This window comes from Poromitra crassiceps (assembly GCF_964638095.1).
Source record: "Poromitra crassiceps genome assembly, chromosome: 7".
NCBI classification, from domain to species: Eukaryota; Metazoa; Chordata; class Actinopteri; order Beryciformes; family Melamphaidae; genus Poromitra; species Poromitra crassiceps.
In genome coordinates, this window is record NC_139628.1 from 34,587,072 (window position 1) to 34,611,490 (window position 24,419).

General features: G+C 45.6%; 1 protein-coding gene across 2 annotated transcripts in view; it reads left to right on the forward strand.

Moving 5' to 3' along the window:
- Positions 1 to 8,567: 8,567 nt before the first annotated feature.
- Positions 8,568 to 24,419, forward strand: part of rbpms (RNA binding protein, mRNA processing factor) — a 48,999-nt gene continuing 33,147 nt past the window's right edge. For both annotated transcript variants that reach the window (XM_083639890.1, XM_083639891.1), the window contains exon 1: positions 8,568 to 8,969. In XM_083639890.1, the coding sequence (XP_083496016.1) occupies positions 8,904 to 8,969 (66 nt within the window). In that variant the 5' untranslated portion in view covers positions 8,568 to 8,903. The remainder of the gene's footprint in view (positions 8,970 to 24,419) is intronic.

Here is a 24,419-nt window from a genome sequence, read left to right on the forward strand (position 1 = left end):
GAGTGGAAATGACAGCAGCGAGTTATCAAGCCGAAGCTTAACAAACTGTTACTGGCTGCACTGTTGTGCTCCTATACACCCGGTGGCACGTCACATGCAGTTCAAGTCCAGTTAGTCTTGTTCAAAACAGGCCACCCGTTGGTCTGAGGGAGGCTTTCTGACGGCTGACCTTCACCAGCACCTTTGAAAAGTGCAATGTGACCTATAGGGCACAGTGGCATCTATTGCATTTCCACAGAAATAATTAATTGTGTCGCAACAGCCACCAAAAACCACTGTGTGTGGCATGTCCTCGTTCATGCCCCCCCTTTTTTTTCTTCTTGTTTATTTTTATTAATTTTTTACAGAGAGTTGCATCATCTTGGTTATGTTTCTCTGTGGCAATCGACGATGTTCTGCAATCATGCATTGTTATACATGGGTATCCTTTTATACTGATACTGTAGCTAATACATTCACATTTGTCTACCCAGGGGTTTTCAAAGTATGAGACTGTGGGCCTCCCCTCAAACAATGCTTGTGGACAAAGCCCCCCACTCCCCATTTACTTTTTCTTACTAATTTTTCTAAATTCCTGGATGCCTTTGGACTAAATACATAAAAAAAAGGTTTATCTGACGGCATTTACTTGTTTGTGACTCGCGGAAAGTGGGAAAAACTGTAAAATTCCCCAAAGCTACTGTATCTCTGAACTATCTCTTTATAACCAAACCACACACATTTAGGGTATTCTATGTGATCTCCTTTTGATAACTAATGTGATATATTTTTACACTTTCATTCACCGATCCTCCCCTGAAACTGCTTGGGGAGGCCCTCCTCCCACTTTGAAAACCTCTAACTTGATTGTAACAACATATAACGCTGGTTATTGCTTTACAGACACATGAAGAGTGATTCAAGTGAATTGACAGTGTACACCAGTGATTCTGAACTTTGTTCATATCAAGGACCCCTAATGTAGTCCATATTGGTGCAACAGAGACCCCCATTTGACCCAACTCTGAGAATATTTTAATTGTTAGATATATTGTTGAGAATTCCGTGAATGTCTGTATTGTAGGTAGAGAGATAACGTGTAACAATGATCAAAATCATCTTTCTTCTACATTCTCCATTTGACGTCTTGTAAAGGAAATAATGGCAATTGATCAGTTTGCTGGGGACCACCTGGAACCCCCTCAAGGCCCCCCTGGTGGTCCCTGGACCCCAAGTTGAGAACCGCTGGTGTACACCATAATTGCATGATGCCATACCATCCATTTGTGCAGAAAGAATTTAGGACTCTTGCCTTTTAAGGAAAGGTAAATATACACAGTTCTGCACCCGGGAGGAAGCGATGAGCCAATGAACTATTTTGTTGCACACAGACAACTCGGCTGAAGATGAAAGGCAGCGAAAGACAAAGACATCAACGTTTTACTTTAAAAACCTTTTATTGTTCCACTTATCTAACAAAAGGGGAGGTATAACTTTACTTACCTGTTTTAAGACATTTTCAGGACCACTCAAAAGCATTCCAAGTGCACATTATAGTCCATTATACAGACCTGTGTCAACAGTTGGGAAGTCAAGCCTATGACACACACACACACATAGCAAAGTCTCTGTTCTCTACTCAAGCCCTTATCTGCCTACTGACCCATGGCAGCTTATACAGTGCACCAAAACAACCCTGACGTTGTGTCTGATTCTCCTCTTTGCATGCAGACATACTGTACCTAGCTTGACACAGTTGCAGGTGTTTTGATATCACGGGTGAGGAGGAGAAGGGATGAGGCAGGTTAATGAGGGCGGGCCTGTCAGATTGAACACGCACCGCCACTCGCTGACCCCGGCCGTGCCCTTGAGGATAAACTCACGTTCTACCTCACTACTCAGCAATGCAGTCTGCTTAATCACAAGAGCTGCGCTCTCTCTCTCTCTTCTTCTCTCTCCTCTTGTCTCTCTCTCTTCTTTCTCGCTCTCTCTCTTCTCTCTCTCCTTTCTCTCTTCTCTCGCTCTCTCTCTCTTCTTTCTCTCTCTCTCCTTTCTCTCTCTCTTCTCTCTCTCTCTGGCCCAACAGCAGAAACAGGTTGAAGAGTGAGAGCAACACTGAATTTTCCTCATCTAAATTTCAGCATTCCCCTCCACACACCTCACCTGCCTCTCCCCCCCCCCCCACCCCCTCCACACACACACATCTCACCTGCCACATCAATTTGAAGGAGAATACTGGTGTCATGCATTGTTGAACATTGCTTAAAATTAACTCCGCTAACACAGACGTCTCACATAAAAAGACACAGATGTGACAATATCGTTTGTAAGGCGACACATTTTTGGGGGATAATTCTTCCCGGCAGAGACGTCCACTTCTTGCTGTGGGTGTCAGTGTCAGGTGATTGACAGTTAGCAGAGCATAACGTAATGTGTGCAATATGAAAACACTCAACTTGGTCACAAGGTAATAAAACACAAACTAAATTAAGTCTTGTTGTTTAGCCTACTGTGATGGATTATTTCAAATCTGTGCACATTTTCTGAATGAATAGCAGCATTCTGAAAGTACAAGCTCTGTATCTCCAACAGATACTGCTCACAAGTCTTTTTTTTGCAAGTCCAAGTCAAGTCTCAAGTCTTTAGGGACAAGTCAAGTCTCTTATGAATGAGCATTCTAATTTAAAGCATGTACTGTATTATGTATGAGGGCGGCTTTAGCTCAGGAGGTAGAGCGGGTCGGCCAAAAAGGGTTGGCGGTTCGATCCCCGCTCCCTCCCAGCTGCTGTCGTTGTGTCCTTGGGCAAGACACTTAACCCTCCTTGCTCCCGATGGTGTGTAGGCACCCTGCGTGGCAGCCTGCCGCCATCGGTGTATGAATGGGTGAATGTAGACTACCTACTGATTGTAAAGCGCTTTGGATAAAAGCGCTATATAAATGCAGGCCATTTACCATTTATCCTCACTCATTTATTAGCATGCAGTATCAGCATTGATTAGTTGATGTTTTTATTAGTAAAAAATGTCCTTAATGTTAATGCAAAAAAAAAAATCAACTCTTTTGAGGACGAGTTTCAAGTCAAGTTTCAAGTCACTGTGAGGCCATTTACGCCTGGCACTAACATGCATTTTCTGTGATCAGATTGCAATCGAATAGTGCTTGATCACTTGAAAGTACAGGTGTAAACGCCCAAAGACACATCGATTGCGATCTGATCGGCCAAAACACCTCCGGAGGTGGTCAGGGACGCATTGTGACCACATTGAACACAAGTGTAAATGCAATGTGTCCTCAATCTGCATACAGCAACTGTATGCGGGCAGAGCGCGACTTAAAGGATAATTCTGTTTTTTTACAACCTGGACCTTATTTTCAGCTTGGTTTATGTAGTGCTGGTCACACAGAACAGACATGTCTGAAAATTAGCGATTTACAGGACATAGATGGATGCAAGGTTATCACATGCCCCTACGGCCTACGGCCTCTGTTCCAGGCCGTTGTGGTGCACGTTCTATCTAGCTCTCTACTGCATCATTCTCTGTATAAACCAAGCTGAAAATGAGGTCCAGGTTGTAAAAAAAAACGTAATTATCCTTTAAGTGTGACTCGACTCGAGTTCAAGTAACAAGTCCAAGTCCCATCTCTGATCTCTCCACAACTATGACTGTGTGCAGACAACCCAGGAATCATGACTAATGTAAATGAGAGGGGCCACCTAGTAGATGATTGGCAAAAAAAACACAGGTGTTAGAGCTTGAATGAACTGAGCCTTCTTCTTCTTCTTCTTCTTCTTCTTCTTCTTCTTCTTCTTCTTCTTCTTCTTCTTCTTCTTCTTCTTCTTCTTCTTCTTCTTCTTCTTCTTCTGTGGTGCTTGAATGAACTGAGCCTTCTTCTTCTTCTTCTTCTGTGGTGTTTTATGGCAGTTGGCATCCTTTATGTTGCATTAGCGCCTCCTTCTGGATTTATCCATCCACTTTTTCCCTACATTCTGTAAAACCCGATCCTGAACAGAGCCTTGGCAGCGAAGAAGCCAAACCGCCATTGTTTGCCACTGACTAAGAAAAGGCACAATGACACGCTGAAAACAACGAGGCCTCACGTGGCCAATTAGAGCGGGTCAATATGACCACAAATTGCTCGTTAGTGATCTTAGGGGGAGATCAAAGGGCGCTCACCATAAGGGAGGAACTCTGTGTATCAGTAAGTCAAAGGAATGGAATGGTCTGGCTTTCCGCCCAGTGAGACCCACTTACTCCACATCACTCAGAGGAGTGAAGTGCACTCAGTGTCCGCTCCAAAGGCACGCTGGCTTCTTCTTACACATGACTTCAACAACATTGTGTGGTTTGGGTGGTTGTTTTGGAGGAAGGTAGTAACCATGGAATACCGCGATGAACGCCGTGCTTTGCTACTACTGAGTCGCAGCAGGAATGCCAAGAAAGGAGTGGGAGGAAGAGGAAAGGCTATTGAGCGGCTGCACTGCTCGGCACCACAGGGGGTCCTCCCTAGGGGCAACCCCGTCAGTCAATACATTGGCATTGTGTCGTGACAGATTCCTGTTTCCGTGCTCATTTCAAGCTGGTCTTTTAGCCGTGAGTCAGTGGTCAGGAAGACGACACCGGTCCATTTAAGTGGTTTTACTGGGTTTCAACATTTTCATCGACCCTGCCTCTCTCTCTCTCTGTAGATGTTCTGACAACACAGATTAAATACTTGTTAATTGTAAAAATAATAAAAATAATAATTTTCAAAAATGAAAATTCTGTCATCATCTACTCTCCCTCATGCCAGTGGAAACGCAGGTGAAGTTTGTCCATATAACACACAGGGAGGTTGACCGGCACAACTCCATAGCAGCCTTCTCCAAAACAACTGAAGTCAGTTGGGAGCAGTTCTTCAGACTTTTTAAAACATATATTTACACGATAATTTAGTGCAAATCTTAACTACAGCTGACTGAGTCGTTCTATTCACAGTGTGATAAAGAACAGGTCCACGACTTCAGTTCTGCTGGCAACGGAGGGTAAACACAAGTAGACGCAGTTTAGCCACCTCTTTGAAATGAGGCAGGGAGTTCACTCAGCCATTTTCAGATCAACTGTATCAATCGATGAGGGGAAACAAGGTGGGTAAACTACTCACCTTGGATAGTTTACCCACCTGTATTTACCACTACACCACAGTGTTACAGTATATGGACTAACACACTTCACCTTTGTTTTATTTGACCTGAGGGTAAATTTGGATTTGGACTCTCTCTCCGTGGACTCACACACCAGCATACATACGTCTTCAAATGGTTTAAGACTGCATTTTCTTTGACTGCCAATCTCTCTCTCAGAGAACATAAAAAGCATGTGAGTGTGTATTTTGTTAAGGCTGGACCGTGTTCCCCCAGGACACCGTGACCAGACGTGTGTGTGTGTGTGTGTGTGTGTGTGTGTGTGTGTGTGTGTGTGTGTGTGTGTGTGTGTGTGTGTGTGTGTGTGTGTGTGTGTGTGTGTGTGTGTGTGTGTGTGTGTGTGTGTGTGTGTGTGTGTGTGTGTATGGGGGGAAGGGGAGGTGGGGTTGGGGGGCGGGCAGTGGCACCTCCCTACTCAGAGCATCAGACCACACAGCTCAGCCCAGAGCGCTGTCAAACACAGCTGGGACATCTCTCTCCCCCTCTCCTCCTCCTTACCTCTCCTCCCCCTTCTCCGCTCCCCAGGGCCCGGCAAGAAGCTTTGATAAAGGGGGGTGAGGAGCAGCAAAGGGGGAAGAACATTTCCATTTTTATCTGCTTGGAAGAGACTCCCTCTCATTCTCTCTCTCTCTCTCTCTCTCTCTCTCTCTCCCTCTTTTCCCATCCTGAGCTGTTTCTCATCAGCATAAAAAAGAATCTGCCATGTCCCTTCTTCATTGCTTCAGACGCAGCGTCATTGATATAGACACGAGTGGAGAGGGGAAAGAGACGAATTCTCCAACTCAGACCGATACACAGTGACTCTTTCCCGCCTTTTGTTGCTTTTGAGGCGCAAGTTCAGCGAAAACGCCGCACTCTGTTTCCTGCACTGCCTGTCACAAAATACAGGGGTTTCTGTCCTGGGTGATACATATCACGCAGCAGATATAGTCAAAGTCTCCGAACATCAAGCTCCTGTCATGTCCTTGAACGTTTCATCGCAAAAAAGAAAAGACAACAACGTGAAGCAGTTGCTCAAAATAAATGTTTAGAAATGGGGAAGTGTTGTCACCTGATAGTTTCTTCTAAAAGGCGGTTTTGAACCCTGGCCTATAGACAATAATAGGTGTGCAAGTCAAGTTTTTAGCGTTTGCTAATCTCTGAACCCACTCCTCAGCACTGTGTCGTTAATTGAGACATTGCTTCCATAGCCAGAGGGTCTGGCTGTTTCCACACTCAAAGGTCATAAATCAGCTCTTTCTTGGCTGAAGGCCCACATAACAGTGGATTTGTGTGACTTGTTATCGTGTTCCAATCTAGACTGAGTGACAGGCCTTGTCCTCTAATATACCTCTGTAGATCCACAACCTGCCACAACCATTGTAAATATGGACAAATACAATGGGATTTAGCCGTGATGTCCCCGGAGAACTATTTGCCCCAAACCACAAATGTACTCATAGGCCTTTGAGATGATAAGCTGTGCAGAGCCACGTGACATTTATGAAACCGTCAAGTTGATTATTGCCCCGTGTCCATTCGTCTGTGCATCTTTTACACATGATGAATTGTGCTGAGTGCAAGGTATTGAAAGTAACAGAGACAGGAGGGGGGGGGGGGGTGGAGAAACTCATGAGTGTGCATGACTTCCCAGTTAACAAGACATCTTGTGATGCCAGATTTATGACAGAAGAAACCGACGGTACGTATAATTTGACTTGGTTAAAGGTTAAGCAGTCAACTGCTTAAGATATACAGTATATGATTAAAGAAAAACAATGGCTGACCCCTCAGACTCTTCTTATATTCCAAAACAAAGCCATGTCTGGATTATCCTCAGGCAAAGCATGTATCCCAGTCAGCAGCACACACCATCAGATAGATTAGGCAAACAATACTCAAAATAGATCAATGTGTAACTATTGAAGTTGAGTCTGAGTTGAGCTTATCAGTACTGTGTGCATAATTCTTATGAAAGGACAAATGCACAGTTAAATTGCATTATGTGAAGCCTTTCAGGGCCCTTGGTGGTAGCCTGGGTAAACCCAGCCTTCAATGTGATGTCACAGACTATGCCTGTAGCGTAAGTTTCTTCGTGAATGTTAGCACATAGAGGAGGCTGGGTTTACCCAGGCTACCTTGGTGGTCCATGTGTCCTATCCTATGTGTGGCGGCCTGGGAGAACCCATCACATGCTGGCTGCTACACATTGTTGTCAATGAGGCAAATAAGGTTGAAAGTTAGTTTAGCATGATGTCTTTTCAAGTTATGTTGACATCCCGGGGCTTCTGGAGACTTGGATTATGCCAGACGAGCAGTATGGAGCCCTTTTCTCCCTTACATTACACAAAGTTTCACCATTCACTTCGATTGTTGAAGTCGGAGAATGCTGTCACTCTGTTTCCCTCAGAAAATCCACGAATGTTTTGTGGACTAAAACACTTCACCCGACCTGTGATATAGATAATGACTGATTTTGGGGGGGCGGGGGGGTTAACTTATCTTTTAATGCTTGTAAAGAATTAAGTGAATGTTTAATAACCATTAAATGTTTATTTAATGGTTATTACGTTATTATATAATGCTTATTAAGCATTCACTAACTGTTAGCTAATAAGCATTTACTGCTTATTAAGCATTACATAATGCTTAATCAGCATTATGTCATGACATAATGCTTAATTAGCATTATGTAATGCTTAATAAGCACAATAACCGTTAATTAATATTATAAGCTATCCGTATTATAGTATATATCACTTGTCTACAACAATGTCACTTCTACACACTCAGTATTACCATAGCATAAAACTGTAATTATATTATATTATATTATTATTATATTATATTACAGTATATTATACTAAGCATCGCTTGATTCCTAGGCTGCACGGCCTCGCCCGATGACATCATCAGTGATGTCACAATGCCTCCTATGACATCATCAGTGGGACAAAAATTGAAGCAAACAAACAAACAAACAAACAGAGATTATTGCCCTAGGCCCCTATTATATATATATTCTTATTATATTATCTTATTATACCGTGTGTGTAGGCTATATTTATTTATTTATTTACTATAAACTCACTATTGACTAGCCTACCATAGACGCGCTGTAAGTCACCATAGGCATATTATAGCAATTGTAGGAATCTTGCACTGATTGTGCGCCAGAAATTCCCAATTCAGAAGAGATAACATGGAGTCGGTCGAAAAGGTGGCCGGTGATATGAGACAGATTTTCCATTGGTGCTCTTAACAGCACTTGATAAAAGTTGACAGAGCCCAGAGAGGAAGGCAGGCAGACTGTGCACCCCACCCTTTACCCCACCCTAAACGGACCCCCCTCCCTCCCTCCCTCCCTCACCAGGAGATGGGAGAGAAGTTTGCCTGCGCAGCGGAGCGGAGCAGTCAATTGAACATTTACTGTTTCATTTGGGGCAAACACTACACAACGAGAAGAGCCTGCAAGCGGAGAAGCTTTCCAGGGAATGCTCAAGTCCAACAACGAGGAATATCTGATCCAGTCTCAGAAAGAAATACCAATCGCATCTGACTTTTCTTTGCTTTAAATCATCTTTACTTAGCAGATTGATGTCGCCAAAGTAGTGCGGAGCTCGGGTCAGTAGGACAGCGGCCAGCCAGCCGGACGCGGACTGTCTATCGGGGGTGTGTTGCCTGGGAGAACAACAGCGCAAAGCAGAGTCAATCAACAATACAACAACAAAAGAAGCAGAAGACGCTCCAAGAGAACTCAGAATGAATAATAACAACAAACCCGAGAAGGAAAACGAACAGAATGAATTCACCAACCACGAAGAGGAGGTATGATATCACCGCTCAACCACCTGGTCTCGCCGCTATTGTAATGCTTTGTATTGTACTGTATAGTGTAGTGTGCTAGGTAGGCTATATGATCGCTAACGGGAAATAGCAGGCTATGAGAGTCTATAGCAACCCTATATATTGCACTTTATAGTAGGCTATTTCTTTATCTGACTCCTAATGATGTGGTGACGTTAATAGTTTATTCTGACATGTTTCATCTCATATGGCTTTAGGCTACTTTATAGGCTATTATAGCCTATTTTAGGTATTTTACCTTATTGTGAAAGTTGCGGGTTTTGCTGTGATAAAGACCTACAATATCTGCCTGGTTAGGATTAGATCGTTCTTCGTAATGTGGGGGATATGCAATGGAGACTTGTTTGAATTGATGCGCACTAGTTTGCACCTGTTGTCCTTTTCCGTAGACCTCATCATCACACTACACTACCACATCACACACTTTCTGGCACAACAGCCACATAAAAGTCAAATTCAACCCCCCCTCTCCTCTAGTTCACTGTAGCCTACCATAAAGCCAGACTGCACACAACAGTGAAAAGCTGTAGAAAATAAGCCTTGTTCAGCCAGGGCACATTAGTTTCCAGTGAAGCCGAGGGTGCAATTGAAGTTCAAACAACTGCTGCTGCAACATGTATGCAATAAGTCTTTGTAACCCAGACATCCACTGTACTGGATTGCAGTCAGGCAAGGGCAGCCAATCCACCAATATGACTTAATTACACTTTAACATCCCAGAATGATATTGTTTGTCCGAAAATGTAATCCGTTTAGCTGAGGTTGAAAATGCAATTTCTCACTAACATAGCTGGATAATGGCCCAGTCCCCCCCCTCCCTTCCTCTTACCCCCCCCCCCCCCTCCCTTCCTCTTACCCCCCCCCCCCCCTCCCCACACACACACACACACACACACACACACACACACACACACACACACACACACACACACACATACACACAATCTTCCTCTCTAAATATTGGGATGGTTGCACAATCTGGATCCAATTTCCTAATATCTCTCCCTCTCTCCTTCTCTCTCTCTCTCTCTCTCTCCTTCTCTCGCTCTCTCTCCCCCTCTCTCTCTCTCTCTCTCTCTCTCTCTCGGTAAATAAGTTTGTAGTGGTGTTCTTTGCATGGGGTGGTTTACTTTGGCTCGGGAAAATATGTCTATTCAAATGACAGACTTGTTATTTCAGAGCTCCGCTGCTCTGCAGCCAAGTGATGTAAGAAAGGTATATCAGATTATAGCCGTTATTTCTCTTGGAGCAATTTGATTAAGGCCCAGTGTAGCATTAGTCACTTTGTAAGCGAATAGCCAAACATTCCATCCTGATGTAATTCCATATTTGGTTCACTCACTGTTTAGGTTACTATGGATGCGGCCGGCTTGCTGTAGCATATTACACAGAGGATGTCAAAAGAAAGGAGTAAAAACACACAACTGGAAATATGTCGTGAGTCTGACTCCTGCGGCAGTTGCCATACAGTGGTTCTCAACGTGGGGTCCGGGGACCACCTGGGGTCCTTGAGGTGGTTCCAGGGGGTCCCCGGCAAACTGATGATATAATCCTTAAACGTACCATTATTTAATTGACAAAAAGCTAACACAATTAGATAATGTAGATGAATAAGTATTTTGATCGCAGTTTCACTCTGCGATACAGATAGTCATGCAAATCTGGGCTAAAAATATTCTCGTCATATTTGGGTTTAAGAGACAAAAGCTCATCAAATGATTGATTGATTTTATTTATGGATAATACAAGACAACAAAATCCAAGGGATGACGTGTAAAAGTGTGAACAGGTAAAAAAAAGTATGAACACTTATTTCCCACACGGGGGTCCATGGCTCTAATGTGGAGTAGATTAGGGGGTCCTTGATATGAAAAAGTTTGAGAGAATCACTACTGTATACAAAGCCTATCCCTCTAACAGCACATAACCGTCAACATCCTCCTCGCCCCCCAGCAGAATGCTTCCTACTAGTAATCTCCATCATGATGATAAACAATCATTAGATTAACATGCAATCAGCAGCTCATACACTTAACGTCCAGCGGTACAGGATTACAGCGTTTGAGGCAGCGTAGCTATAAAGGGTGTAAACCAGTTCCTCACTGACATCACTGTGAAATAGTGCAATGTAAACGGAGACGAGCACTGAAGAGAGTTGACTCTGGCTTTGTGCAAACAACACCAGCAGAGAAGGGAGAGAGATGGAGGCTAGAGAGGCTGCAGTAATGGACAGAGGAATCGAATGGTGGTGGAAACGTTTGGAAGAGGCTTATATTTATACTTGGTTATATGAACAAGTTAGACAGCAGCACTTTGTCTTTTGTTTAACGTTTTAATATTTGGGGGAGGCGCACATTTTTTGGTCAATTGTACCTCACATCGACACACATGCACGGTGACACACATAAACACATGCACTCACGCACAAACACACACTTCAGACTCAAAATAGTGCCTAAATTATGAGTATTGGTTCCTCAAGTCTGTCCAGGATGACTTGCAGTTTTTCCAGGTTATTCAACAATGACCATCAGATTTCACTCTATCTGTAGTGGATAAAGATATGGACGCCATGATATATCTAAATTCAATGTATCGCAATACAGAAATCTGACAATACATGTCATGGGGCAGAAAGATGAATTGTGATATTAGCTCTATTTTATTCTCATGGTATCACAAATGAGACAGCTTGCCCATCACAATTTCACATGTTCTCCTGTTGCATTTTATTTTAATTGCCGTGTGAAGATCTTACTTATTAAACATTAGAGAAACATAGCAATATTTTCAAATGGAGGCGAGACGTCAGAAGACAGAAATAACTTTATTTCCAAACTCCATCTCATGCACGCAAACATTTCACAGAGCTACTTTCCCCCCAAGCAGACAAAAACAGTCACTATAAAATGTGAACCAGCTTTACAGTCACCGGCACTAAAGTAACCGTAAACCAGAACCGTAGGCGAGCCAAAGTTTAACAACCTTTCTGGCATGACTCTCACAATAGCAGTAGTCCAGTGTAGTATGGGGACTCTCTCAATGGATCACTGATTCGCACTAGCAAAGCCCCCCTAGCAACTTGGCTTGGCCTCTGATGCCTGCTCCACTGCTCCGCTCGTACACACCGCCAGCATCCGTGCACGCCAAAGCGCCGCCATGTTGTTTAGATCCTCTCCCAAACATGGTCTTAGCTGCAGACGAGGTATGCGGGTTTGGGTGGCGGCCGCGGGCTCCCTGGCTACATCTAATCTGGCGAGTCGGTTCTGATAAGCTTGATTATCAGGTGTTCTGGATGCTTTCACAGGCGACGGCACTCAGCGCGGCCCACTGATGCAGTTTTAGGTGACATGCCATCCTCTTACATGGTGAATGTCAAAGATAAGGGTCAACCAGCGGTGGTTTCCGGACCTTGTATGGACAAAACACCTGGGTTTGTCTTCTAAGCAGGCCCCACCCCCTCCCTCCCTCCCTCCCTCAGAAGAGAAAGACGATTGGACGAGCAGAAGAATGGTGTCAAACGAAGCTTTGCTCACTCTTAATTGTAGAGAGAGGGCAGGTTCATAAAGCGCGAGGGGATAAATGCCAGACGTGTTTGCATCATGGCGGCGTTATCCTGGACGTTATCACGGCGACATATTGTGACAGAGTGCACGTGCACTGCAAAAACACTCCGTCTTAACTTAAGCCATTTAGTCTATTATAGCCATGAAATAGGCCACGCCCATCACGGGGGAAAGCTCTCCGTTCACTTCCACACAACCACGTAATTTTCCTGGAATTAAACATAGCTAAAAGCTGTTGTGTGGTAGGCTGCGCAGACAACAAATGTAAAAAAAATCGCCAATTCAAGTTTTTTTGTACTCCGAGAAGGCGAGAAGAAAAATGTGGATCTAGCTGTCAAGGAAGTAAGTTGGAGCGTTCATCTTCCGTATATGATCTTTGTGTGCAACACGCGACATAGGAGAATGCCAGGATTGGTGGGGAGTTTTTGTTTCCCCCCGTTTTGGGCGTGGTTTCTGAATGATGGCGCGCTCCGCAGTGTCTCTATCGAGTCCTAAAATCAGATTCTTTTGTTGTTGAAAATAAGTGAAAGAATCAGCCGAGTTGAGATCTTTTCACTTGTTTCCACTGCAAATCAACTTCAAGAATTTCAAATGTGATTCCCTGATCGTAGTGCTGTGATCGGCCTTAACTCTGACTTGTTTCAAGAGATTGACGCTCATTTCTAGAAACTTCCTGAAACAAGACGTGGAGTTATCTCATCTCATTGGCATAATAATATTTTCTCTTTGTTTAGGAAAAATCTGATTTGAAGGCTGAATATGAGATTAAATGAGCCGTTATGATGGAGGAGGAGCACGCCCCCATCAGCTTATATGTCTCAACCTTTAATTTATTGATTTAAGCTTTATTTTTTATGTCCTTTCTGCTTTATTGTACACAGAAGAGAAAGACAGGAGAGAGAGAGAGAGAGAGAGGAGGGGGGGGGGGGGGGGGGCATGTGACACAGGTTGAGACCCCAATTCGACTTTATGGAATGCGTCATAGCCCACCAGGACACCCCACTCATCTTGACCTTTGACCCTCGTGCTGTCAATTTCCCTCTAGCCAATGCATGTTTACTGCTGAATACACAGTGTATAGTTGATTCTGATTGAAACTATTCTACACGGAGGAAAGTTAATTGGCTCTTTCCCAATAAAACCCCTAAATGTCTTCCCCCTAATAGACTTTTAATAGTCTAATAGACTAAGACAACAGGGGGTTTTGAGCCTTGCGAGACATCTGTTGATTTTAGACCAGGAACACGTAAGTGGATCTTTACGAATGCCCGGAGAGAAACAGAATATATCACTCAGGCAAGAGTTCAGCAAATGCGCCGTATCTCCCCGGGGTGTAATTGGATTGTGCCTGGCCTGGTTCTGGGTATCTACCAGGTCCTCTTCAAATAGCGGGTCATGTGGCCAGGCGTGACCTTTTCGGCGAGGCGGTCTAGGCGGGGAGCTACGCCCGCTGGAGAGGCTACGGCGAAGCGGGAGGGAGGCCACGCTGCTGCTATCTAGCACGGGGGGCTCGGACGTGTGTGTGTGTGTGTGTGTGTGTGTGTGTGTGTGTGCACGTATCTATGAAAAGGGCACGCGGATATACTAACTCTCTGTGACATGAAACGTTATCAGAGGGGAGTGTAAGATGTGTGTGTGTGGGGGGGGGGGGGGGTGATGCGGCCATGTTGGGGCAAATGTGAATACATACAAAGAGTCGTGTAGGTTTCAGAAAGGCAATGTACACACCCACACAGTGGGGGGCGGGGGGAACGTTCCATCTCGCCGACTGATAGGTTGGAGTTTATTTATAAAAGCGCCTGGGGAATTGTCATCTTATCTTAGCCATTTGTCAGCTGTGCGACAAGAGGTATTTGAAAAGACAACAACAAGGCTTAGCGTCAGGAGCGGCTGGCGCAGGAACCTGCCCAATTGATGTCGGAAGAAGAAGAGAGAAAAAGAGAGAAACCGCAAAGTAATTGTCCCAACCAAATATATATTAATACATGTATTGAAGTTGACCACCCGCGAGGCAGATGAGCCTCTGCTATGGCGCTGCTTTGCCATGAAAGGCCCTTCTTTGAGTCTTGATGATGATGCTGCTGTGCAAAGCTTGGCTTAGACATCGTCAGCCATCTTGTCTGGCTTTGTGATGCCGTATTTATACGCCTCTTCTGTCACCTCCACTTAATATTGCTTACTCACAAGCTATAATTATCCATACAGTACAGAATATCTTTTGTGTGTCTCTCTTCACTCTGCTTCTGGTTTCTTTTATATTCAGCTTAGGGCTGGGCAATATATCGATATGATTTTGATATTGTGATATGAGACTAGACAGCTTAGATTTTGGATCTGGCATGAGTCTTGTCTTTTCATGGTTTTAAAGGCTGCATTACTGCAATGTGATGTAAAGTGATGTCATTTTCGGAACGTACCAGACTGTTCTAGCTGTTCTATTGTTTGCCTTTACCCACTTGTCATTATATCCACATTACTGATGATGATTATTCATCAGAAACCTCACTGTGTCAATATTTTGTTTGAAAGCACCAATCGTCATCGCCACAATATCGTCGCCATTTCGATATCGAGGTATCTGGTCGAAAATGTTGTGATGTTTGATTTTTGTCCAACATGTCGCCCAGCCTAATTCAGCTCACTCGTTTCAGTCAGACTTTATAATGACTCCTTCATTCTCGTGCACCCATCCACCCCCCCATGATCCTCCTCCTCCCCTCTCTGTCCCCATCTTTATCTCTCTTCCTCTCTGTTTCTCTCCCTCCTTCCTTTGGTCTCTCCCTCTGCCTTTCGCTCTTCCTTTCTCTCTCTTTATCGCGCTCTCTCTCTGTTTCCTCCCAACTTTTCCTTTCCTGTCCGCCCTGGTCTCTCTCTCTCTCTCTCTCTCTCTCTCTCTCTCTCTCTCTCCCTCTCCCATTTTAGTCCCGGTAAACGAAAGTCCTTATCCCTTCTCGGGCCATAAGTTGAAGGCGTGACCCTGAAATGTCTGAACAGAAGGACCGTTTATGGTCATGGGAAGAGAGGCCTAGAGAGTGAAGACAGGAGCGATCCAGGCAGAATGCTCCTAACAGGCAGAACAGAAGCCCTGTCTGCCTGTTCAGCTGTGTGCCACCCGCCTGTTAGCCGGCCAGTTATAGTTAGCCATCCAATGTCAAACGCCACAAGATCAGCTGGGGAGGTACGGGGCAAAAGTTCACTTGATTCACGTTGTTTGGTGGTGAAATTAGTTTGTTTAAACCTTTAGTGCAGCGATACTCAACTTGCTTCTCCCGGGGGCCACTTTCGTGAAATGATAGAAGGCCAGGGGCCAGTTAACTCATTGAGTGCCAGCCACTTTTGGAGAACGGACGCTCCCAGTGCCAGGGTTTTCAGAGCGTTTTCTCGAGGCCCACAGAATATTGTGTGATATTACTATGTAAACACCGAACACGCACAAAGAACGAGCTGGCTCTATTGTATCATCAGCAAAAAAAAGTTTATTGATACCATTTTCCGTTCTTTAGTTATGAGCCGGAGAAGATAGGTCGTTTTGAGCAAATACAGGCGTTTCAAATTATTAGCTGAGATATTCCGCCTTTTGTGAAATGAAGCATTTCAAGCACATTCACTGACTCTGAAGATAATATTTTCTGATGTAGTGACGTGGTGTAGTTGTGTGATGCCCTGCGTGCCCCACCCCCCTCTCCCCCCCTCAGCTGCAAACTCCTCCCCACACTAACACACAGCCAACACGCACCCACTCTATTTTCGGACCGCTCCGTTTTTGCGCGACACGGAAATGCCAAACCGGACTGCAGGGAAAGGTTTGGCCCTTCGGCATCGGGTGCTGCCTTTCTGGCAGCTAATCGTGTGGATAAACTATGCAGACAGACAGACAGAGGCAGAGGGAGGGCTCAGTTGTGGGAGCGGATTGACTTCTGTTCGCAGCCAACCTCAGCTGCAGACAGAGCAATCTATATGGCTCTGGCTGCAGCATGCATCGGTTTCTCTTTGATCACGGCTTTTTCCAGCTGTTTTCCGGACCTTTCTCTAATCTGGAGAGCACTGTCGCCACCTAATGAGTCCGTAAAATAGGTTATACACCTTCAATAGCTCCCATATTTGTACAGGAGATGCCTGAGGCTTTGATCCACGTCCCACCGTCAAAAAACGCATTTGACGTCGATCGACGTCCTTGGCACTCTACGTCACTATTTACTTTGACGTCGATCGACGTCCTTGGCACTCAATGAGTTAATAAACAAACAATATAAATTTTTCTGTAGCAGATTGTAGGTTTTTGGGGTGTCAGCGGGAGTTTAGTCTGACAATGTTGTGCACACCGGATAGTTAGTTAGGTTAAGTTAGTTAGGTTAAGTACATACGTAAGTGCCTGGGTAGCAAGCAGACATCATAGATTATTGAAAGATATTCCATATTCCAGACTGAAATGCTATAACAGAAGTGGAGTATTGGCCAGAATGACATAAACATTTGGACACTTATTCAGCGGGTATCTTGCATGTTGCGTTCAGGTGCACTGTAATCTTTTTTCTTTTTTGCAATTCCATCGCGGGCCACATGTGGCCCACGGGCCGCAAGTTGAGTATCACTGAGTGGAAACATTTGTGGTTTATTATTTTTTGCCCCTTGCTGGATTATGGATCAGTCCAATCTTTATATACACATATAATCGACGATGTTTACCGTAATGTAGAGTTTAATTGTTAAAAATTGGATGTTGTTTGAGTGGTTTTCAAAAACTCATCCTTTCTTACAGGCAGTTTTGATTGGATACTACTGGGTTTGATTTGGCTCCCCTCACTAAGCAATTATTACAGTACAAATCCATCCACTACGGCGGCGTTGCGGCATTTGACTTCGAGGAGCTGGCATTGTCGGCCAATCAGGTTCCAGTATTGTCGGGCTCTTAAATTCATTCAATAAATATACCCTTTTAACCAATTTACATGTGCAGTATTTTGCAAAACATACTGTAATGAAGAACATTATTCTTATCCTGAGCCACAGTACATTTGACAACAAAATGATGACAACTAAATAATATGAGATAATATGAGACTTTTATCTGTTGTCACTGACGAGCCCAAAGAAGCAGCTGTATCTATGGAGGGGAGGGAACATCTTATGAGCATGCTCAGATTTCCTTTATGTTGACAGCAGAGCCGTGTAGATAGAAGAGTCCATCACTCCAATAGACCCCTTATACAGCTTGTCAACATTGAGCTGCGCGCGCAACGTGTAGGCAGAAAACCCTCAGCCCAGCATTCACAGACAGTAAAAAAGCCCCGCTGTCAGGACTGCTCTATGCCCATCTGCAACACACAGTTATATTTTAGTTTTAAAATGCAGTTCTCGGCTTACTACCACAGCTTGTCGCCTAGTGATAAGCAATGTTATGCATCGAAATTAACGTTGTTTAATGGGATATGTCTTACAGACCCATACGCACTGGCGCTGTCAATTGGCCAAGCCTAGTCATACATATCGTGCATTCCTTTATAACTGGGGATAGCGTAGATAATTATTCTGTAACTTGCAAAGATATATTGTTATGTTGATAATGCACACAACTCAATAATGACATTATGTAACGTTACTTGGTCGTTAACTAACCGAGCGATGTGGCTGAGCAGCCTACAGCTACAGGCAGCTTACCTGATTATGAAGAGCACTACAAAGTTGGGCATTTTTAATGATGTCCTCGTTCCAATCAGTTCAACTCAATAATGACATTATTTAACGTTACTTGGTTGTTAACTAACCGAGCGATGTGGCTGTTACTAGCAGCCTACTAGTACAGTTTACCTGATATGAAATGAGCGAGCACTGCAAAGTCGGGCATTTTTAACGATTTCCTCTTTCGGCTTGCAACCAAAGACACATACGGTTAGCATAAAAGCAGTATGAGTTGACGGGATTCGGTAAAACTTTAGTCCTTGCTTTTAATGCTAACCGTAGGTGTCTTTGGTTGCAAGCCGAAAGAGGAAATCGTTAAAAATGCCCGACTTTGCAGTGCTCTTCATAATCAGGTAAGCTGCCTGAAACTGTAGGCTGCTCAGCCACATCGCTCGGTTAGTTAACGACCAAGTAACGTTACATAATGTCATTATTGAGTTGTGTGCATTATCAACATAACAATATATCTTTGCAAGTTACAGAATAATTATCTACGCTATCCCCAGTTATAAAGGAATGCACGATATGTATGACTAGGCTTGGCCAATTGACAGCGCCAGTGCGTATGGGTCTGTAAGACATATCCCATTAAACAACGTTAATTTCGATGCATAACATTGCTTATCACTAGGCGATAAGCTGTGGTAGTAAGCCGAGAACTGCATTTTAAAACTAAAATATAACTGTGTGTTGCAGATGGGCATAGAGCAGTCCTGACAGCGGGGCTTTTTTACTGTCTGTGAATGCTGGGCTGAGGGTTTTCTGCCTACACGTTGCGCACGCAGCTTGCTTTGTTGTCATTGTGACGTAGGCGTATAATTGGTCTATGGACCAGTTTTTTACTCCCAAGAGTTCCAGGAAGTAAGGTCCTGGATTAAGCAGCACGGCCGAGTTGCAGCAGTTTGTGTTGTACTTTGAAAGTTAATTTTTTTTCTTGAATCAAATTGTACATTATCAGCTTTATTTTAGCATGCAAAAGTAGCGCGAGACCCATTCCTGGCTGTTCATTGGCTAATGAGTCTCGCATTTTGGTCCTCCGCTGACGCCACTCTCTCTCTAGAGGACACTAGTTGACAGTGAATGACTAAGTATGTCATGTTGTTTTTTCTGCCCACTTTAACCCTTGCCTGCCCACCCAACCTCAAAACCAAACAGTGTTAGGCGTCCACTTGGGCAAGCGGCAACAAAGGGAATTTGGGGGACCGGTTGATGCGGACACGGCCAATTAGCCAGCGTTAACGAGTCAGCGGTTAACGAGTCAGCGTTAACGAGCGCCTTGGAATGTTGCTAAGTCCGTTCACCAGACTCATCCGATAAAGGAGGGGGCGCGGACGAGAAGAAGAAGAGTGCGCCGGTGTGAGACACGTTTGACGACCCCCTGACCTGACAGCCGAGGAGCCCGAGTGATACGTGCTTGACAATCTGCGAATGGATCCCTCTTTCACACGTGTCGGCTAAATGACACCTTCGAGGTTCAAAATGGCCGAGGAGAAGAGAAGACCGCGTACGTGTGTCACGAAGGGGTGAGAGACATGGCCGGGGGAGTGTTTTGTCCCGGGTTAAATAAGGGAAACCTATTACAGAGAGAGGAGGGAAAGAGTCTCTAGGAGAATAGGAAAAACAACACGGGCAGTGGGCACTTGCTCGCCTTTCCTCGGCCATTTAATTTTAAATGCCTTTAAAGGTTAACCAGTTGGAACATTTACAGACCCTTACAGAGCAGTAATTGTTGGTGGAAAGCACACGTGGGAGGCGGAGCACCACCTCTCTTCTTTGCAGCCTGCTGTCGTGACGTCGGGAGTGTGTTCAACCTCACAGTTGACCCCCCCTGACCTATGCAAAGAACCCGGGCTTAACCCCCGAGCCTTGACCCTAAATGTGAAACTTGACCCGCTGAACTGTGGCGATTAACAGACACTCGAGACGGAGCCATCCATTTATGGCCGTTTGACACCTAGCAGGCCTGCAGTCTCTCGCTCTTCACATTCTCCGCTGTTGAAGATGGCGGGGAGGGGGGGGGGGACAAAACAACAACTTGTGAAGGTGATGGAGACTGAGAGTGACGCCGACACAGAGCAGTGACAAGCGAGACGGCGAAAGCAGCGGGAGACATCTTGTCAGTTAGCTTATTTTTATACAACGCAGCGATGGACTGACGCAAGAAAACTCAACATGCCCGGAGCTCGCTTGGGTGCACTGCTTTGATTTGAACGCGGTCATAGCGGTAGGGTTGTGTGGATTTGAAAAGTGACTGGTGCGTGTGGGTGTGCGGTTTTGAAACGCATATATGTGGTAACAACCTTGTTGCTGCATGTATTCATCACACACACACAGACGAGCACACACACTCGACAATAGGCTGCTGTGACATCTCCTCTCTTACTAGACTGCAAGGTCAGAGCTTGGTCGCCCCCCCCCCCCCCCCCCCCCCCCCCCACACACACACATCTGGCTTGAAGGATCCGCTACCGCAGTGATACTCAACTTGCGGCCCGCAGGCCACATGCGGCCCGCGGGCGCCCCCTGTGTGGCCCGCGATGGAATTGCACCAAAAAAAAAAAAAAAAAATTACAGTGCACCCGAACGCAACATGCAACATACCCGCTGAATAAGTGTCCAAATGTTCATGTCATTCTGGCCAATACTCCACTTCTGTTATAGCATTTCAGTCTGGAATATGGAATATCTTTCAATAATCTATGATTTAGCTGCTAAATTCTCAAATACCGCCATCTGCTTGCTACCCAGGCACTTATGTATGTACTTAACCTAACTAACTATCCGGTGTGCACAACATTGTCAGACTAAACTCCGGCTGACACCCCAAAAACCTACAATCCGCTACATAAAAATGTATATTGTTTATTTATTAACTGGCCCCTGGCCTTCTATCATTTCACGAAAGTGGCCCCCAGTCAAAGCAAGTTGAGTATCCCTGCGCTACTGTATCTAGTCACTTGGCTGTAGAACAACACCCCGGGAAACACGTGGTAATCATGATCTCACATCGCACCAAGTCCCTCGTTTGAGCCGGAATGAGCCATCAAAAAGCCCTCCATTAAAGTCTGAGAAGGAAAGGATGATGATGAGTCATTTCAGGCAATAGGTGTAGCACAGGTGTAGCACATTTTATGAGTCGGGGGGCGGGCATGCGAGCTGAATAGAAATGACACATCAGTTGGTTGTTGCAATAACAATAGGTCATGTATAATTAGACAAGTCAAGCTCCTTTTATAATGGCTGACAAATTGCGTTGTTCACAGAAGAACCGTTTGTAAAGAAACTTAAAGAAACCTCAAGTTTGATGAACTCAAACAAGCTCTTTTTTTTTATAGTGTTCCAGTTATCCAGTCAGCCAATTATTGCTGCAGCCGTCAAGCAGTTATGGTGTCAGGTTTGTCTTTGTTAAGTAAAGCCTCGTGATGTTTGCTATAGAGGGGACGCTTCGTTCTGTAGAAAATTTGTCTTTTGGTGTAAGTTTTACAGACGTAGACGCTCTTCTGCAGACGAGCTTTCGGGGTCGGGAAAATCAACGATCTCTGATTAGAGGTGTGTTGTTGTTGTTGTTCCCCTGGGACACGCTGCCGAGGCGGGCCTTAATAGGATCCGATGTTCTCGGCCCGCGGGGCTCCACACTCGGCTAAAGCGTTGCCAGGGGAACTGCGCTGCTGCTGCTGCTGCTACGCAGGTTGAGAAGTTTCGGGCTTGGCTTGGGGGGGTCGGGTTCTGTCGGGCCCTGCTGTTTGTGTGTGAGCACGCCATAAATGGTCAATGATTCAAAGGCCCATAAGCCCGACCACTCAGCACTGTGGAAATGCAGATATGTGGAAAGCTCCAAGTGACTCACGAGGAGAACCAATAAAAAGGACGGCACTAAAACCCAATAAACTGTGGCAGCGGGCTTATCCGGGGTTTTTTTTTGATGAAACTGCAGGACCTGCCCGACTCCTGACCTTGACCTTCAATTTAGTTTTACGGCTTCACAAAAGCTTGATGTCTCACACGATCCGGTGTTTACAAGCCTGCCGTTTTCAGAGGAGTCCGAAAGCGACATGAGAGAGAGAGAGAGAGAGAGAGAGAGAGATACTGTAATCGGCAGCAGATGTCTGCAGAGAGAGGACTGTTGACTCATTTGCCTGTGAATCATCCACTATCTACTGTGCGGTGCAGTCAGACCAACACCAGACACACTCCGAGCGATCGTATATCACAACAGCTGACGTCTCGGGAATGAGAGAGCACCGTCCAAAACACGGCCAGGACGGGCCCATTGTTCGGCGTGTATAGAGCACTCATTGTTTGCGTGGGTTTGTCTTCGCTCGTACTTTAGAGTACCCGGGCTCTCAATTCTATTAGCTCTGTGACTTGAGATAGGAGTTCAATCAAAAGTGAAATCTTAGAGCACTTGGCTAGTTAGAGAGGCATGACTAAGGTTTTCTGGGCGTGCGTGCCAACACCCTCTTCCAGGTGCTTTTGGGGAAAATGTGGTGAAGGATTAAGCGAGCACTCGGCGAGATGTTCTAAATACACCCGTCTTATCGGGTCTGGAAGCACAAAGCGGCGCTGTCATAGAGAAGAGCACCCCGCCGCCTCTAATTGAGTTCCCGTAGTTTGCCCTTTTTGCCCAAATTAAATTTGGGTACGGACACTCCTCTGCACCACGGGAAGAGACCGATCCACACGTAAGAGTGAAATACAAACTGTCTCCGACACAGCGGCGACAAACAGCGCTCTGTGCAGCAGAGAAGCCTTTGGCATCATTTGGTGGGTAAACATGAGGTTGCTGTGTGCAGCTTACCGACGTCCCGTTACATGATTTCTGGGCATTCAAGTTCAAGTTTTTCGAGTATTTGTCATCTGGAGCCCCCACCATGCAAAGTTGTGTAGTGCAGTTTTGAGAAAATCTACTTGCATATTGGCTGATGTGGTGATTGGAACACTGTTTTTAATGTTGAAAAGTCAGATGCCCTATATTCCCTCAGCCCTATTATTACCCAAGCCCTGTGTTCCCTCAGCCCTATGCCCTCTCAGCCTTATGCTCTCTCAGCCCTATGTTCCCTCAGCCCTGTGTTCCCTCAGCCCTATGCTCTCTCAGCCCTATGTTCCCTCAGCCCTATGTTCCCTCAGCCCTATGCCCTCTCAGCCCTATGTTCCCTCAGCCCTATGTTCCCTCAGCCCTATGTTCCCTCAGCCCTATGCCCTCTCAGCCCTATGTTCCCTCAGCCCTATGCTCTCTCAGCCCTATGTTCCCTCAGCCCTGTGTTCCCTCAGCCCTATGTTCCCTCAGCCCTATGCCCTCTCAGCCCTATGCCCTCTCAGCCCTATACTCTCTCAGCCCTATGTTCCCTCAGCCCTATACTCTCTCAGCCCTATGTTCCCTCAGCCCTATGCTCTCTCAGCCCTATGTTCCCTCAGCCCTATACTCTCTCAGCCCTATGTTCCCTCAGCCCTATGCTCTCTCAGCCCTATGCTCTCTCAGCCTTATGGTCCCTCAGCCCTATGCTCTCTCAGCCCTATGCTCTCTCAGCCCTATGCTCTCTCAGCCCTATGTTCCCTCAGCCCTATGCTCTCTCAGCCCTATGTTCCCACAGCCCTGTGTTCCCTCAGCCCTATACTCTCTCAGCCCTATGTTCCCTCAGCCCTATGCTCTCTCCGCCCTATACTCTCTCAGCCCTATGTTCCCTCAGCCCTATGCTCTCTCAGCCCTATGCTCTCTCAGCCCTATGTTCCCTCAGCCCTATACTCTCTCAGCCCTATGTTCCCTCAGCCCTATGCTCTCTCAGCCCTATGCTCTCTCAGCCCTATGTTCCCTCAGCCCTATGCTCTCTCAGCCCTATGTTCCCACAGCCCTATGTTCCCTCAGCCCTGTGTTCCCTCAGCCCTATGTTCTCTCAGCCCTATGTTCCCTCAGCCCTGTGTTCCCTCAGCCCTGTGTTCCCACAGCCCGATGTTCCCTCAGCCCTATGTTCCCTCAGCCCTGTGTTCCCTCAGCCCTATGTTCTCTCAGCCCTATGTTCCCTCAGCCCTGTGTTCCCTCAGCCCTATGCTCTCTCAGCCCTATGTTCCCTCAGCCCTATGTTCCCTCAGCCCTATGCTCTCTCAGCCCTATGTTCCCACAGCCCTATGTTCCCTCAGCCCTGTGTTCCCTCAGCCCTATGTTCTCTCA